The 15621-nt window shown below is 63.0% G+C and overlaps 2 protein-coding genes and 1 long non-coding RNA gene across 5 annotated transcripts in view; 1 reads left to right on the top strand and 2 right to left on the bottom strand.

Annotated features, from left to right (window-relative positions):
* MRPL12 (mitochondrial ribosomal protein L12) overlaps positions 1-1751 on the bottom strand; it is a 3252-nt gene extending 1501 nt beyond the window's left edge. Inside the window, exons 1-3 of the mRNA XM_004709101.2 lie at positions 1587-1751; positions 585-771; positions 411-491 (exon numbers count right to left, since the gene is read on the bottom strand). Of these exons, the coding sequence (XP_004709158.1) occupies positions 411-491; positions 585-771; positions 1587-1660 (342 nt within the window). The 5' untranslated portion in view covers positions 1661-1751. The remainder of the gene's footprint in view (positions 1-410; positions 492-584; positions 772-1586) is intronic.
* An 890-nt stretch (positions 1752-2641) lies between these two features.
* HGS (hepatocyte growth factor-regulated tyrosine kinase substrate) lies at positions 2642-12389 on the bottom strand. Of its 3 annotated transcripts, none has more exons than XM_045299862.1 (22): positions 12302-12389; positions 11025-11109; positions 10674-10749; positions 10467-10559; positions 10012-10135; positions 8875-8927; positions 8565-8633; positions 7848-7972; positions 7375-7453; positions 7202-7300; positions 7022-7117; positions 6530-6568; positions 6304-6447; positions 6163-6222; positions 5683-5914; positions 5423-5595; positions 5079-5219; positions 4831-5005; positions 3941-4074; positions 3753-3866; positions 3566-3652; positions 2642-3146 (listed from the first exon to the last, which is right to left on the bottom strand). In XM_045299862.1, the coding sequence occupies exons 1-22, from the start codon at positions 12336-12338 to the stop codon at positions 3057-3059; spliced, it is 2325 nt and encodes a 774-aa protein (XP_045155797.1). In that variant the 5' UTR covers positions 12339-12389; the 3' UTR covers positions 2642-3056. The 3 variants fall into 3 exon arrangements, with proteins under 3 accessions (XP_045155797.1, XP_004709159.1, XP_045155798.1); XM_004709102.2 differs by having other exon boundaries at positions 5683-5893; XM_045299863.1 differs by having other exon boundaries at positions 5683-5890.
* Positions 12390-12679: 290 nt separating this feature from the next.
* The window catches only part of LOC123522758, a 12768-nt gene continuing 9826 nt past the window's right edge, over positions 12680-15621 (top strand). The window contains exon 1 of the long non-coding RNA XR_006680981.1: positions 12680-12832. This is a non-coding gene — a long non-coding RNA (uncharacterized LOC123522758). The remainder of the gene's footprint in view (positions 12833-15621) is intronic.

Here is a 15621-nt window from a genome sequence, read left to right as displayed (position 1 = left end):
AAACGAAACTTGAATGAGGGCCTTCAAGCTGGGAGCCCTGCTGCCCTGGTGCTCCAGTCTCCCTGTTCCCTGGGCCCATGGGCAGGGCTGGCAGCCCCTTTTGTCTCCCTAGCATAGCCCAACTCCAGTGGCCGGCCTGTTCTCGCCTCTTGGCTGCATGCTGGTTGCACCCACTGCAGGAAGGCCGTGCCGACAAAGGGGCACACTGCTCGTCCTGATGTCAGCCTCCTGCCAGAAAGTAACGCCCCCTCTTCATCAGGCCCTTCCTCCAAAGCCCTGGCCGGCTTTCCAGAAACCATCCATCCCGCCATCAACTGCCCCTTCGGAGGGAGCGTGGGGGGTGGAGGACAGGGCACCAGGTTGCTTGATGCTGGGACAGGCTGCAGCCTGAGGCGGCAGGAAACTCTCACCTCAGGGGCTGCTGCAGCAGGGGTGGCCCCAGGCATCACGCCTGCAGGCATCAGCCCGACATCCTGGATCTTCAGCGTTTTCTGCGGGGCAGAGAGGGGCAGCATCAGGAGCCGGGGTCATCCCAAGTGCTGGGGGCAGACAGACAGGGGCCCCAGCCGGCTAGCCCTTGCTACCTTCAGGAGCTCATTGAGGTCGGAGATCTCCAGGAGCGTGAGGCTGGCGATGTCCTGGACCAGCTGCTGGATCTTGGGGGGGTACTCCTTGGGGGCGTTATCCAGAGGGGCACCGGCCAGCGCCTCCGCCCTGAGGTGGCTGGTGCACCTCATCTGGCGAGCAGCGTGGACAGCAGGCCCCTGTGACCTACACCGTTCAGAGAGTCGGTCAGTCAAGTATGGCACTGACAGCAGAGCACCCCCATGACTCACCGGACCACTGGATCCCACCACACCAGTAATAGGGGATTTCAAGGGTCTTTAAATCCTTCAGCTCCCCAAACCCACAGCCACCAACGGCTCCTCGGGGTTTGCAGCTTGGGGCATCTTTCTAGAGACGTCCACTGCCACATCTTTCTCCAGGGAGGGGCTGGTGGGCTCAAGCTTCCCCCTTTTGGTTAGCTACCCAAGGCTTAACTCAGTCCACTGCTACCCTCAAAGTGCCCTCGAAATCCTAGTATTCGCATTTGCAAGCTTTAAGCTTCCGGTTTGTAAGGGGCGCTGCAGATGGGGCGGAATCCGTGCCTTAGGGGCACGCGGCGGCACCAAACCTTCCACGGGCCCAGGCCGTTTTTGGGCGCACAAGCCCGGTCCGCAGAGGGTAGCCTCCACGCCCTGGCCTGCGGAGGAAACTGAGGCCGGGAGATGGGCAGGGCCTTGGCCAAGGTCACCGGGGGCAGGGCCCGAGCGACCCCGCATCGGCTGCAGCCTCGCGGCCCCAAGCTCGCTCGGCGGCCCACTCGGGAGAAGGGAAGGCATGGGACGGCCCCCGAGCCCCCATGCCCCGCGAGGGTCCCGCAAGGCCCGGTCTGGGCCCCCTGCAGGGTGCGCGCCCGCCGCCCGCCTCGCCAGGGACCTGAGCCCCTCGGTGGCCGGCTGCCCTGGTCTTAGCCGGCGCCGCCCCACCTGGCCCACCTTTCGCTGCCCCGGCGCCCCAACAGCCGCAGTTGCGGCCCGTCGTACCTGGCGAGGCGGGACGCGGCGCCCCGGAGCCCGAGACACAGCCCCCACAGGGGGCGAGCGGCCGCCGGCAGCATCGGTGCGCGGGCTGGAAGGTCACACGCGGCTCCACCGAGGAGGACGCTCTAGCCTCCGGGATCGAGCATGCGAGCTGGGGAGGGATACTCTAGCCACCAAGGACACCGAGAGTCCGAGCTGGAAAGGGACGCTCTAGCCGCCGAGGTGATCGAGAGTGCGAGCTGGGGAGGGACGCTCTAGCCGCCGAGGTGATCGAGAGTGCGAGCTGGGGAGGGACGCTCTAGCCGCGTCTGCGCTCGCCTCCTCTCAGGCCCCGCGTTTACCCACAAGGCGGCGCGGCGCGCAGGCGCGTCCCTGGGGCCAGCGCTTTAAGGGCCGTCGTCGCCCCCGCGGACGCTCCCCGGCGCTGTAGGAGCGTTTTCTCAAGAGGAACGCGTGTATTTTTACGGAGCCCCTCCCTTCCTTGCGCCGCGTCCCCGAGGCCGTAGGCTTTCGTGGGTGACCTGCGTGACCACAGCGGGAGAAAATGTCCCCAATGCGGGACCCCTCTGCCCAGGTCGCTGTGGCCCGGGCAGGCGAGAGGCCCGTTGGCCGTCGGTAAAGCCGGGCAGCGGAGGGAGGGCCCACGGCACCCGGGTGGCGCTGCAGGCTCCAGCTCCGTCCCCTGGCGAAGGGCAGAGCCCCGCCTCGGGCCAGCAGAGGCCTCTCCTGTTGCTCCTCAGTGGCTCCGCAGCCAACGCCAGGCTCTGAACCCGCGGCCTGGCCTAACGCCCCGGAGGCGGCAGCAGCCCTCTGCCCGGCTCACGCGCACAAGGGAGCCCTTCCGTTAAGGCCCTGGATGTCCATGACTGAACTCAGCGCTGGGCCGCCTGGCAGCGGGCTAGGGTGGCACCAGGCACACAGCCCAACCACCTTCCCTCTAGAAGCACGTGCACAGGCCCATCAAATCCCAACCTCCTCCCTGCCACCCCTGGGGTCAGGACTGACCAGGGGAGCTCTACCAGATGCCCACACTGACACCCCAACACATGAGCCAGGGCCTCGGAGTACTTTTTATTGTCGTCATGCCTGTTGCACTTGGTCTACAGGGTACTGGAGGGGAGAGGGCAGCCGGAGAAGCAGAGCAGGGAGACACCCCACCCCACACACACCTCTGGGAGCTGTCTTTCCCAGGGGCTTGGAGGGTCGGCCTGCTGCATTGAGGGGCTTACAAGGGGGGTTTCACAGGCAGCTCCCCAGAGGCCAGGCCTCCCAGGGTAGTGGCTGTACCAGGCAGAGGCTACACCTGCTGCCAGGGACTCCCCTGTGGCCCAGCCCTGGGCACCTGGCTGGGAGGCAGTGATGGCAGGGTGACAAGGAGGGAGTAGCCGCCTGCAGTGGCAGCGAGAGAGGCAGCAGCAAGTTGGGTGCAGGCAGTCTGCGGAGCCGAGATGTTAGGCTGGCACGGCCACGGGGTCAGTCGAAGGAGATGAGCTGGGCCTCGCTACCCTGTGCTGGCAGCCCCTGCACTGGAGGCTGCTGTGGGGGTCCCCCGGTGGGCGCCATCTGTGGGGGAAGCAGCATGCACTGGGCTCAGTTCAGTCCCCTCTGTGGAGGAGGAGGACCGTGGCTCCACTCTCCTGCTAGAGCAGTGGACCCCAACAAGTGGGCCTTTCTTTCAGTCTCTGGCTTTCCCCAAAGGAGCCCTGGTGACACTGGGCTGCTACCAATAGAATGGTTGTTCAAACCCACCAGCTGCTCTGTGAGTAAAGGCTTCCAGCCTTGGGGGCCCTGCTCAGGGCTCCTGAGTAGCACTTGACTCACGGACACTGGGTGGCTTTGGGTTTGGCTTTCCCCACACGTGTGGTGTTTCCTGTCTGCAGAGGGCTCTGTGCACCCGCCTGTACCTGCAGCATGGCTCTCCTGTCTGCCTGCACTAGCCCACACTGCCAAGCCCTGCTGAGAAGGGACCCTGCTGTACTCACCTGCTGGCACACGGGCTGCTGCCCTGAGAGGTAGGGCTGCTGGGGGGGCAGAGGCGCGTCCTGGCTGGGGAGGGTGGTCATGAGGTTCTAGGGGAAGAAATGGGTAACCCTGAGGGTCTTGTGAGTGGAAGGACCCTCTGCCTGGCATGCTCTGCTGATCGAAGTCCACCTGGGGAGACCAGCTCACCTGCATGCTGTAGGTCTGGTAGCCCACAGAGACTGGCTGGCCGCCCACATAGCCCATGGTCCCAGGCGGTGGCTGGGGCAGGGTTGGGAGGCTCTGAGGGGCCTGGGAGACAGCCTGTGGGAGGGGATGCCTGGTGAGCAAGGGCCTGGCCTGAGCATGGCCAGAGCATCAGCTCCTCACCCACTTACCTGGTAACCCTGGGTGGGGGTGGGCTGGTAAGATGAGTAGGCTGGGCTGGCAGTGGGCCCAGGCTGGGCTGGGGGCACGGCCTGCCCACCTGTGGGCCCTGCAGGATACATGTAGGCGCTCACCATGCTGGGATCTGTGGGGAGTAAGACCAATGAGAGGGACGCACAGGGGGAGGGGCACCGACACAGGTGACAGACATGGGGGTGGGGTGGGCGAAGCAGTGTCAACACAAAGGCCAAACCCCAGGGAGCAGGCGCCTTTGCTTTGCCAGCCAGGCGTGCCCATTATGCACTGAATGGTGACCCCAAGGTGTGTGTGGAGGGAGCTGCGAGAGGACCCATTTCTGCTGGGGCCACTCTGGAGGGAGGGGCCGGCCCACTAGGGCAGTGCGAAGACTGGCTCGTGTGTGGTCAGGAAGCACTGCCGAGGGGCGCTCATTAAAGGACACCAAGGAACGCGGCCCTGAGATGGGGTGTCCCCGAATTACAGGAAGTCCTGCCCTGAGGCTGGCCGACCTGCCGTGTTTGGAAGCTCACACTTGAGTTCAGGGACAAGGTGGGTCAAGTCTGCACCTCAGGAGAAACGTGTGTATAGGTGTGTATATGCTGTGTGCATGGATGGTGGGAACATGTATGAGTTTATGCACGTGTAAACGTACTTTCAGATGTGTATACACAGGTACATGTACGGTAAGGACATGTTTGTGTAAACATGCTTTTCTGGCATGTGTTTTGCATGTGCATTCGCATGCATTTGCTGAGTGTACACCCCCTGGATAAAGAGATGATAAAGCCAACGTGGTGTTACGTGGACTAATGTATGGGGGCTCTGGGAAATTCTTTGTCCTGTCCTTGTAACGGCTACAGCAGCAGACAAGGGGCGGGGTTACCTGCTCCGGTCCCAGGCATGCTGGGGTAGGGGGCGCCGGCCGGGGCAGGCTGGTTCATGTACACTGTGTGCATGGGAGATCCTTCCACGGAGCCTGCCGGGCTGAAGGTGCCTGGGAAGCTGGTCGGGCCCGAGGGCTGGTACACCACACCTCCCGCTGTGGGCATGGCCTGGAGCTGAGGAAAGAGCACGGGACCGTCAGCTGCAGCCTGGAAGGGGTGGTGGTGGGGCGGGTGGTGGGGCACGTGCCTGGGCGTAGGGCAGCGGGAAGGCGGGCATCTGGGCGCGCATCTGCACAGTCTGTTTCTGCTGTTCCAGGCGCAGCTGCCGCTCCTTCTCCTGTTCCTGCAGGCGCTGGATGGCCAGCTGCCGCTGCACCTCCAGGTACTCCTGGGGCGGAAACACAATGTAGGACGGCCACCTCGCACTGCTGTCCGCCCCAGAGCAATGCCCCAAATGGCCGCCTCGGGCTGTGCCGTCTGCCTCCAAAGCAGCCTCACACCACGACGTCCGCGCCCCCCGCGGTGCCCAGAGCGGCCACCTCGCGCTGTGCCGACACCCCCAAAGTGGTGCCCTCGCACGGGCAGCCGCACCTGCTTCTTCTGCCGCATGATCTCCAGCTTGTGGGCCAGCTGGATCTGGCGCTGGCGCTCGGCCTCCTCGGCCGCCCGGCGCAGCTTCTCCCGGTGCTCCTCACGCAGGGCACTGAGTGCCCCCCGGGCATCACGGATCTGTGCCAGCTTGTCCTGCAGCCCCTCGTAGTACACTGTGGGGCAAGGAGAGGTAGCAGTTGGCTCAGACATGGCCTGCGTGCCTGGCCCTGCCCCCTCGGCCTTTGTGGGGCGGGACGCACGGCGGCGCTCGTCCAGCTGGTTGAGCAGCTCCAGGAGCTGTGGGTGCATGCCGTTGATGGCCTGGAAGAGCGACAGCACGGCCGAGTCGTTGGTGATGCTGCGGCCCCGCATGTGGTTGCTCTTCATGCGGTTGACGAAGGTGCTGACGGCGTTCTGCAACCCCTTGAGGAACTGCTCATGGTTCTCCTCCGCCGCCCCGTTCTGGTACTGCTGCGGGCACAGGGCGGCACCCTGCCAGTGTGTGCGCGCGCGAGTGAGCCCTCACAGGTCCAGTCCCTGACCCTGGCCAACAAAGCCTGATAGGTGTGCTGGGGCTGTGGGCTCTCCTGGGATGTTGGGGGGAGGGCTCAGAGGGCAGGGAGGGCATTGCCTGCACCAGCCTCCAGTCCCCAGGGAGGGGTGCACCCACCACGACCAGACCAGTCCTCTGAGGGAGGGGGGGCGTCCCAGGGGTGCTGGAGGGTCTGGCCAGAGCTCACCTCACTGAAGGGGCCCCCAGAAGGCGCTCCGGGCTGAGAGTCGGGCTCCGGGGCAGGTATCTGGAAGAGAGCCAGCAGGGGCCTCAGCCTCCTGTCCTCATTCCCCCGGGACCCAGGCTGGAGCGTGAGCACCTCACCCACCTCCACAGTGCTGGCAGGGACCGTGTGCCCCTCCCGGGGCAGGCCAGCTGGCTCAGCCAGGGGCACAGGTGCCGACGGCGTGGGGCTCCTGCGTGCCTCCTCCTGCTTCTTCTCCCAGTAGTTACGGTTCAGGTACCGTGCCAGCTGCAGGGGGGACGGGGTGCATGTGTCACTTCTTAGGGCTGGGAGGAGGGTGAGGGGAGCACGTTCCTGTGATGAGCCTTACCTCAGGGTCGATGTCTTCAGCCAGGGGTGCTGATGAATTCTGGGGAGGGGGGTAGGAGGGGGAGGCGTGCCATAAGGGCTTAGAACAGACACCCTCCCCTACAACCTCACAAGCCCCAGGGCAGGGGACCAACTCCTCTCCTTCCGCTGAGATGGCAAACCCAGGCCGCTAGAGGGGCTCATTGGGGTAGTCTGTATGCTCCCTTCCCCCAACTCCTCAGCCCTAGCGCTGAGCAGGCTCAATCGTGGGCTGGAGCTCACCCCCACCCCACCCCCCATCCCCTCTTTACATGACAGAGAGGCCTGCAGCTCAGGGACAGCAATGTCCACCCACCCCCACCTTCCTTCAGCCTCAGGAACAGTGCCAGGGAGCTGAGCACTGTCCTTTCAGACTAGCCTCAGGGAGTGCCTGCCCGCCCGCCTGCCCCAAAGCAGCAGGACGCTCGGCCTGTGCCCATGTGTGGGCTGGCCGGCCGGCTGAGGTGAGTCTCACCACAGGCGAGGAGTACAGGCTGCTGGCAGGGGGCGCAGACGAGGCCACAGGGGCAGGCTCCGTCTTGGGGTACGCGGTATACGTGGACTTCTGTCTCTGAAACCAACCAGGGCACAGTGTCTCCATGACTCTGTCTCCTCAGGCCAGCCCCATCCCACACTGCCGTCAAAGCCAGCTCACCATGCGCTCCTTCTCCTCCGCCTCGGACTGCGACAGGGCCAGGGCCAGCTGCAGCTCCTCCTCCTCCTGCAGCGCCGTCTCATCCCTTTTGGGGGGCAGCTGTGGCACACAGGCTGGTGAGGGGCTGGTGAGACACCAGGGCCCAGGGGCTGGGTGGGCAGGTGGGGTCATACCTGGGACTGCTGGGACAGAGGGCTGGTCAGGTACTCGGGCGGCAGCTCCGTGGTGGCGGCGGCTTTTCCCTCCACTTTCCTGGAGACAAACAGGGTGCTAAATTCGGGGCCTGGGATCTCAGCGGTGTCCCCATAGGGTGAGGACACCTCCCTTAGGGGGGACACACACACTCTCTCTATCCTGTAAAGACAAGACGAATGACTCCCCGGATTGGCTCGTTAAGGGAACTTTCTCCAGGGATGGGGCATCTGGGGGTCCTTCGAGGGGCAGAGGGAGACGGATGAGGACTGGGAACGGGACAGACGACACTGGTCGTGAGTCAGGGATAGGCACAGCGCCCCCTGAGCCTCGCTGCCTCAGTCCTGCCCCGGGTCTGGGAGCTAACCAGGGCCTACAGGGCAGCAGCCACCCTTCCTTGGGCAGCAGTCTGGGAGCATAGCTCTCGCTGGGCTGAGCGTTAGGGCAGGCTCACTTGTTCAGCTGCTCATAGCAGGGCTCACACACTCGCACCTCCTTCTCGATGCCAAACTTGGGGATGGTGGAGTGCTTGGAAGAGCACTTGCCGCAGAAGATCTGCCCACAGGCCCGGCAGTGGTGCTGTGGAGAGCCGGGGCAGCACACCAGTCAGGCAGGCAGCCTGGCAGGCCCACCCCGCCCAGGCCAGCCTCTCTGAGGAACAGGGAGCTTTGGGAAAAGGATCGTCCCAACGAGAAGTCCCCTTAAACCCTTTTAACATGGACATATGCAACCCTGCTCGGTGCACGCTGGCCCTGCACACCGGACACACCGCCCGGGAGCTGCTCACAACCAGTCCCCACGTTCAGTGTCTTGAGGGGTGCCAAGGGGAGGGGCACCTTCAGGGCTCCAAAAACGGACTGCCCTCGAGTCCATGCCAACCCACAGCGACCCTAGGGCAAGGCAGAACTGCCCCGTGGCTCCGGAGCAGGGGTCCCCTTTCCCGAGGAGTGGCTTATTTCAGAACTGCTGACCTCGCCTTTAGCAGCCCAGAGAGGAGGTGCCTGGAGCCCAACATGGGAGCCTCCTTGTCCTCCGGCCCCCAAGAGGCCATACCCAAGGGCCACAACTGCATCTGAATGCAGGTGTCACCAGGCTTGAGTGTGGCCGCCACCACCTGCCCCAGGTCGGGGGCAAGCCTGACCCCAACCTGGTGGCCCTCCCACCCACTCACCTTGCGAGTCACCATGTTGAATTGCACTCGACACCGGTGGCACTCCTCGGCATCCACCCAGTCGGGAGCCTGGGGAGCAGCGGGGTCAGCGCTTGGCAGGGAGCAGCCCCGCTCTGCCCTGCTGCGCTGGGACTGCTCGCCCCAGGAGAGAGGGAGGCTAGTGAGGGGGGACTCTCCTCGGGCCTGCCAGCCCCGCCCAGTCTGGGGCTGTCTTGAAAAACACCTTGAGCTCCCTTGGCCTGCCCAGGAGGGCCGAGGCTGCCCTTGCAGAAGCCCCCTGCCCCCCACCAGGCCCCGCCCCCAGGCTCACCCGCTCGGCAGCAAACATGGCGTCACTCTCCTTGAACTCGGGGAAGACATGTCCTGGAGGAGCGCAGGGCAGGGAAGTTACCCCCGGTCCCCTTCAGGAGCCCCACCTGACTGAGCACCTGCCTGCCCGATGAACAGATGGACAAACGAGGTCTCCCAGCTCCAGTGGGGTGGGCTGCCCTGGGGGCCAGGTGGGTAGGAGACCAGCCCCAGCCCCAGCCCCAGTGTCCCTGGGGTGTTGCCCAACCCCCTGTGGGCTGAAGTGCCTGCCTCCTGACCCTCGACTCTCCTGTCCTGATGCATTCCCAGGGACCCCCAGGTTCGTGGTGCCCTCAACCTTCTGATCAATCTAGGCCCCTCGATCCAGAAACGCAAACACAAGCATGAACAAAGAGTGTATGCCAGCCAGCCCAGAGGCAGCATACAGGACAGAGGTGTGGTGCGGTGAGATCAGCACCCTGAACCTCACCCCAGCCGTCCATGGCCCCAACAGACCCTGGATCTCAGTGACAGCCCCTTCCTACCCACCCAACACAGCTGCCCAAGGTCCAGACAGACCCTGGCTCTCAGACCCAGGAGCTGCCCACCTCACACCATGTATCGGTCCTCAGTGCTAAGCGCAGAACCATGGGGGGAGAGGGGTACACAAGCCACAGGCATTCTGGGGGTTGCCTAAGATGGACCCCAGCCCCCACACTATTACAGTCAGCACCTAGAACTAAGGACACCACCCAGCACCCTCTGGGGCCACACACTCCTCTCCAACCACCCCTACTTTTGTTCTGCCCTGGGCCACAGAGGGGACTTCCCAGCCTGCCAGGGCCTCCTGTCTGCTCAGTGGAGCCTCCTTGCACACCAGCCCCTTTCTGCCTGCCTCCAGACGACATCTGCTGGGCCTTGGGTGGGACACCTGGGAGGGTGCCCCTCTGCATGGTTTGCCGAGCCCTGGCTCCTAAGGCTCTAGAGAGTGGGGTACCTGGCCCTGTGTTCACCCTGCTTCACTCCTAGCCACCCTGACACATACACACTCTGGGTACGCTCGGAGAGGCGGGAGCCTATTGAAGGACCCTGACCCTCACTGGCCACTCAGCAGTCCCCATGCCCCCATCCTGCGGGGCCTCCCCGGCCACTGACTCACCCTCCACCTTCATGATCTGGTAGGTGTCCTGTACCACTTTGTACTTGGGCTCATTCCGGAAGGCGTGCGCCCAGGCCTGGATCAGGTACAGGATCTTGTTCCGCACGCCGACTTCCACCTGCCTCTGCAGGGTGAGGAGGAGCAGGGCTGGCTGTGGGGACCCCCTGGGCTCAGGAGCACAGAGGTGGCGGCCTAGCTCTGAGGAAGCCATCTCAAAGGGACGTGTGTGTGTGGTGTGTTCTGAGCCTGAGGGGATGTAGAACTAGCCTGGGCCCTGAGGAGGTAGGGGCTGCATCCTGACTCTGAGGGGACCTAAAGGCTGTGCCCCACCCCATGGCCTCCTCCTGTCCTGCTCCCCGGCCCCAGAATGCGAGCTTGCACAGTATCGTAACAGTGAGCGTGTCCCTCTCTGCACCCTCCGCCAGCTCCTCCCGTGCCCTGCCCGCCACGCCCACCTTCAGCAGCTCCTTCAACTCCTCCATGGTCTGCTTGTTGGCCACCTCATCATGGACGGTCTGCCCACAGTTCTTCACCACCGACTCCATGACCTACAGAGCCGGGGGAGGGGTGCGGGGGGGAACAGGGCATCAGGACCCCCCTTTCCCAAGGTGCCTCTTGGAGCCCAAGCACGATGGGGGCCCAGATCCCAGGGGTCAAGTCACCTCAAGGGCATAGAGGGCCACATGTGGGTTCTTGTCGTTGACCTTCTTTTTGATGGCGCTCACGGCATACTTTGCCCTGAAAAGCGAAGGGCATTGAACAGAGATCCAACAGGGATGGAAGACGGAGACATCTCAGTGACTGGGGCAACAAAGGGCCTCGCAGAGGGGACCACCACCAGTATCACTGAACTAACAGTCAGCCCCCAGACCACATGGGCTGGCCAGCATCTGGCAGGTGAGACCCGGCAGGGTCTGGCCCCCACAAGCACAGGTGCCTATCCCCACTCCTCCAAAGCTGAACCCCCGGCTTCTGCGCACCCTCACCGCCACCAAGCACAGATTTCCACTTACTGCGTGTCCCCTTGGCGGATGAGGTCACAGATCTGCAGGATGGACTCCCAGTCAGTCTCCAGCAGCAGTTGGCTGGTGGCCTTGTCTAGTGGGGCGAGGAAGAAAGTGCCCATTGGGGGACCATCTTGCTTTAGGGATCCCAGTGCCCCAAGCTCAACCCCAGGGATCGAGACTTGCCTCCCATTGTACACCCCCGGACTGGATGGAAACCCTGACAGAGTCTTCCTATAATGTGAGGAGCCGTGGACACATGCCTTTCAGGAGGGACGTGTGCCTGAGACACTGAGGACCAGGCAGAACCCTCCACATAGACCAGCTCACCCTTCCTCAGACAACCTTCATCTCTTGGCAGACGGAAGAACCTTCAAGGTCGGTCACTACCCCACCCACAGACACAGCCAGGTGCTCTGCAGCTTCACAGGGAAATTAGAACTCAGACCCATCACTCTGCCACAGAAAGGCTTCCCCCACTAACCCCTATCCTCTTTGTAACCCTGCCCTGGGGGCGGGCAGTCTGGGGAGTGCAGTTGGCTCCCTGGCTGTCAGTAGACGTCTGAGTTTTATGTTGCAGGTACCAGACCACCTCAGCGGGCTCAGAGGCTTGGCCCATGAGGTCCAGGGAAAGAGGATGTCCAGAGCTGACCACGAGGGGCACACACAAACACCCTGTTCTTCCTACAGCACAGCGAGCTGGACGCAGCGCACAGGGGAGGCCTCCAAGCCACTGGGACATTTCCGGGCACCGAGTTGCTTGCTCAGCCCCAGAGGAGGCAGCGCTCCCGACCTGCCAGCCCCACCTGGGGCGGCCCCACACCCCACACCATCTCGGCCTTTCTGAGCTGTCGGGCTCTGGCCCCCGACTGAGCCCCGCATCCTCGTGACTCAGGGCTTGGGCCCGCTGGGGGAGGCGCTAGTCTGGGGGAGCGGGGCTTGGGGTGCTTGGTTGGATTTGGGCTGCAAACCGCGCAGCGAGCGGCAGTTCTGCGCGGCGCCTGGTTCTCGGGGACCAGAGACCAGCTCCGGGGCGTCGGCCGCCGGGGCTCCGAGACGCCTGAGACACGCAAGCCCCGCACGCGTCTGAGGAGGCCGACCCCGGCTGTCCGCTCCGGACCCGCGTCTCGGCGTCGCCTCCCGACAGGACCGCGGCCCTTCCGATCCTCCTCCCGACGCGGGCACAAGCCGGGCGCGGGGCCCTCCGGCCGAGGCACCCGCACACTCAGGCCCAGGCGGGGGAATAGGGAGACCGCGGCGGGTCGGCGGGTCGGGGGTCACGTTACCTAGGAGACGCTCAAAGGTGCCGCTGCCTCGCCCCATGGCGACTTCGGACCCGGACTCACAGCTGCTGCGCTCTTCCTCCGAGCTGGCTCGCCCCCCAGCTTCCGCTTCCGCTTAGCTGGGATTCGGGCGCACGCGCAGTGGCCGTCCCAGCGCCAAAATTGAGGCGGGCCTTCCCCCCGCCTCCAAAGGCGGGCCCTGGTAACGTCGCGCGCTGATTGGATCAGGTCCGGGAGCGTGAGTTCTGAGAGCCAATGAGCCGTCGGAGGCGGGTCCCGCTCGTCCAGCGCGAGGCAGGGGGCGGGCCTGCGTTGTCAAGGCGCAGAGGGCCGCTAGCGGTCAGTATGTGGCCCCTGTTGGGAGCCGGGGACGTCGGCGAGGTGCTCCGAGGGAAGTGCCCGCAGAATATTCTTCCGCGCGGCTCGGGATGCGGGTTCCCCTACTCGGTCCCGCTTGGCTCCTTGACAACAAGCACAGCTGAGCGCCCACGACGGGAAGGGTGACCGGGGGACCCTCCCCCGACGCGGCCCACGGTAGGTGCCGCCGCCGCCGCACGGCCACGCCACCGGGGCCGGCGCGGCTGCGAAGCGCCCTGGCCTCCTTCGGCAGACGGGTCCCGGGGGTCCCGGGAGAGCGCACCCCCGGGCGGCCCAGGAAAGAGGAACGGCTCCTCTCAGCGTCTTTCCCGGCCGCGTTCTCTGGCAGCTCACCGGGCGATTTCCCCTGACCCTTAACCCTGGGTCCTGGGAGCGCTGCCAGCGGTTCGGGAGCTAGCAGTTCGAGTCCCGGGCCCTGGCCAGAGTGCGTGGCGACTGCCACTGGATGGGTGAGGGGAAGCCCTTGCGTCGATGTCTCCTTGCTTTTCTAGGCGACAGCTTGGCCCATCAGGTGAGGGGGCGCGGGGGAAGGTGTGTGCTTGGATGTCTCAGGCTTGGTTACTCTGGAAACTACCCGGCCCTCCAGGTGGGCCTTAGCCCCTGGGACTTCCTTGGGAGTCAGCTCGTTCCGTGTTTGCAGGCTCGGGGCCTCGCTGTGCCCAGAACTGGGTTTGGGTGCGTAGACCTAGGCTGTGCTGGGCAGAAAGATAGGGCCCACACTGGAGTCGCTGCTGTCTGGGATCCAAGCCTGGTCTCTACAGCACCTGCGCAGCACTAACTCATGGGTGCTGGCCTAGGGCAGCATTTCTTCTCTGCAGACAGCTCCCCATCTGTCTGCACCCCTTTGCTTACGCCATCATCACAAGGCCTGGGCCCTACATTCCAGACTCTTCCTTGCAGAAACGTTGTCTTAATGCCTCCATCAACCCGGGGGTTGATAGGTGTGAGCTTGTACTGTGCACAGAACTGTGGGGAACTGTTAGGTCGTCGGAGGTGCCTTTTCTGCAGAAGGCTGTGGGAAATATGACGAGGACTATAGTCCCTAACTTATTACAGAGGGGATCTGTAGTATTCCACGGTAGGAAAGCCTCCACGGGTCAGTGAGAGGTAAAGTCCAAGTACACTACCTTGCTTTAAGGATCGTTTCCACAGATTCTCCCCTAACAGCTATGCTGTCTTAAAGTGAGTACATGGTTGCTTATATATCCCTCTAGAGGAAGACATCCTTTCGTTCTCTCTTCCTGCCATGTCACCCAGCCCCCTCACACCTTCCCCCCAAGGCAGGTATTAGGTTTGCTCACCTGTCAGCTCAGGGATCTTAATGCAGTTACCACCCACCTTGTGACACATGAATATGCATGTCTTATGGCTGCCTGTAAATGTCCCAAGACAGTAAAGACTCTCGCTCTCTTCTCCCTGTTCCATGTGGTCCACCAAGAGGAGCTGAGGTGAGCGTGCTACCGTAAAATGTGTCAGACTCCTTTATTGTATGGCCTCTCCTATCTTTCTCATCTTTTATGACTTTACTATCATCTTTATATTATCGCCGTACAGTTGCACCTACTGGCCCTTCAGTTGTCGGAGGCCAGACCTCGAAGCAGAACCTTTGGTGCCGAAAAAGAAAGAAAAAGTGAGATTGTTTGCTACAGATCAGAAAACCCAAGAAACCCTGTGCTTACCTGTACTGACCCCCCATTCAAGGTGACCTCTATGAGGCATAAATGGATGCAGCCTCCTTTGGGGGCCAAAGGGTCAACCCACCGGCTTCCCTGATAGACACCATGCAAATATCCCCCAAGAGAGGGTGATGGTACTTTGGAGAGGCACACCCTGCATGGCCGGTGAGTTCGGAGGGAGTGGTCCTTTCTCCACAGCTGCAGCACCCAGGGGACACAGTCTTCTTGGCCTCCATCCATGTGGCATCCGTCCTCCTGTGCTCCATCGTGGTCCCTTTTACACCACTGTTGACTCAATGACACAAACAGCCCCGGGAATACAGAGCTCAGCCCACACTCCCTTCTCAAAGCCCAGCACTCAGTATGTCCATCTCTGCCCAGCCCAGCCCTCTCCCCGATCCTGAGCGAGATTGGTCTGGGTGTGGTCAGCTGTGTCCTCAGGTCTTGGCCTTCCCTGGCCCTAGTTCTTGGCCACCTGCTCCGTGGAGACCCCGAGCTTTTTGCTTGGTGACGTGCTCACAATTTCATTTTGGCCTTCGGCACAGTCCAGCTCAGAGGTCAGGAGCTGCAGGGGCTTGGGGCTGATGCCCAATAAGCTCGGTACCGTGAGCTTAATTTTGCTCATTGCTCTGCAGTGCGAGATTGTAATCTATGAAATTGCTCAGGACACGGGACTGAGCATAATTAAGCTCAGGTACATCCTGCTTACTGGGTAATCCCTCCCTGGCCAGGCCCACAGACTCCCCAGCAGCGTCCCCCAAGACCTAGGAGTGTCGGAGCCCTGTGCACCAGTTCTTACTCGTGGGAAGCCAGGGAGGGAAAGAGCCCAGGTCGCTGTTCCTTGACAGTCTGACCCGTTGACTGGCTCCTGGGGGTCTTTTTGGAGCTGTCCCATGGATTGGTCAGTGGGCTGCGTCCCCATGGGAAGGTGAGCCAGCTCTGATGTGCCTCCTCCTTGTCCCCGCTCTTCTTCCCAGCCTCCCCTTCCTGCTTTCTGCTTGCTTCCTGGCCAAGTCTCATCATGATGTCAGCCCACCACTGCCATGCCAACCCTGCTTCCAGCATGAGCAGGACAAGGGGGGAAGCTCAGCAGACTTTGTTTTATAAGGAAGAACACACCGTATGAAAATCCAACGATGTTCAGACTAGGGTCGAGATCCCTTCCTGTGCACAGCTGCACACAGACAAGTCTTCAAACTTACCCCCCCCCCCAAGGTGGGTGGAGGCAGGGCTCTCATGACTCAGAAGACCCCCGGGTCCTGGTTGGAA

The sequence above is a fragment of the Echinops telfairi genome, unplaced genomic scaffold, assembly GCF_000313985.2.
Source record: "Echinops telfairi isolate 266 unplaced genomic scaffold, ASM31398v2 ScPeMD7_7458;HRSCAF=8496, whole genome shotgun sequence".
Lineage (NCBI taxonomy): Eukaryota > Metazoa > Chordata > Mammalia > Afrosoricida > Tenrecidae > Echinops > Echinops telfairi.
Note: the sequence above shows the minus strand (reverse complement) of the source record. Positions and strands in the feature narration are given on the sequence as shown.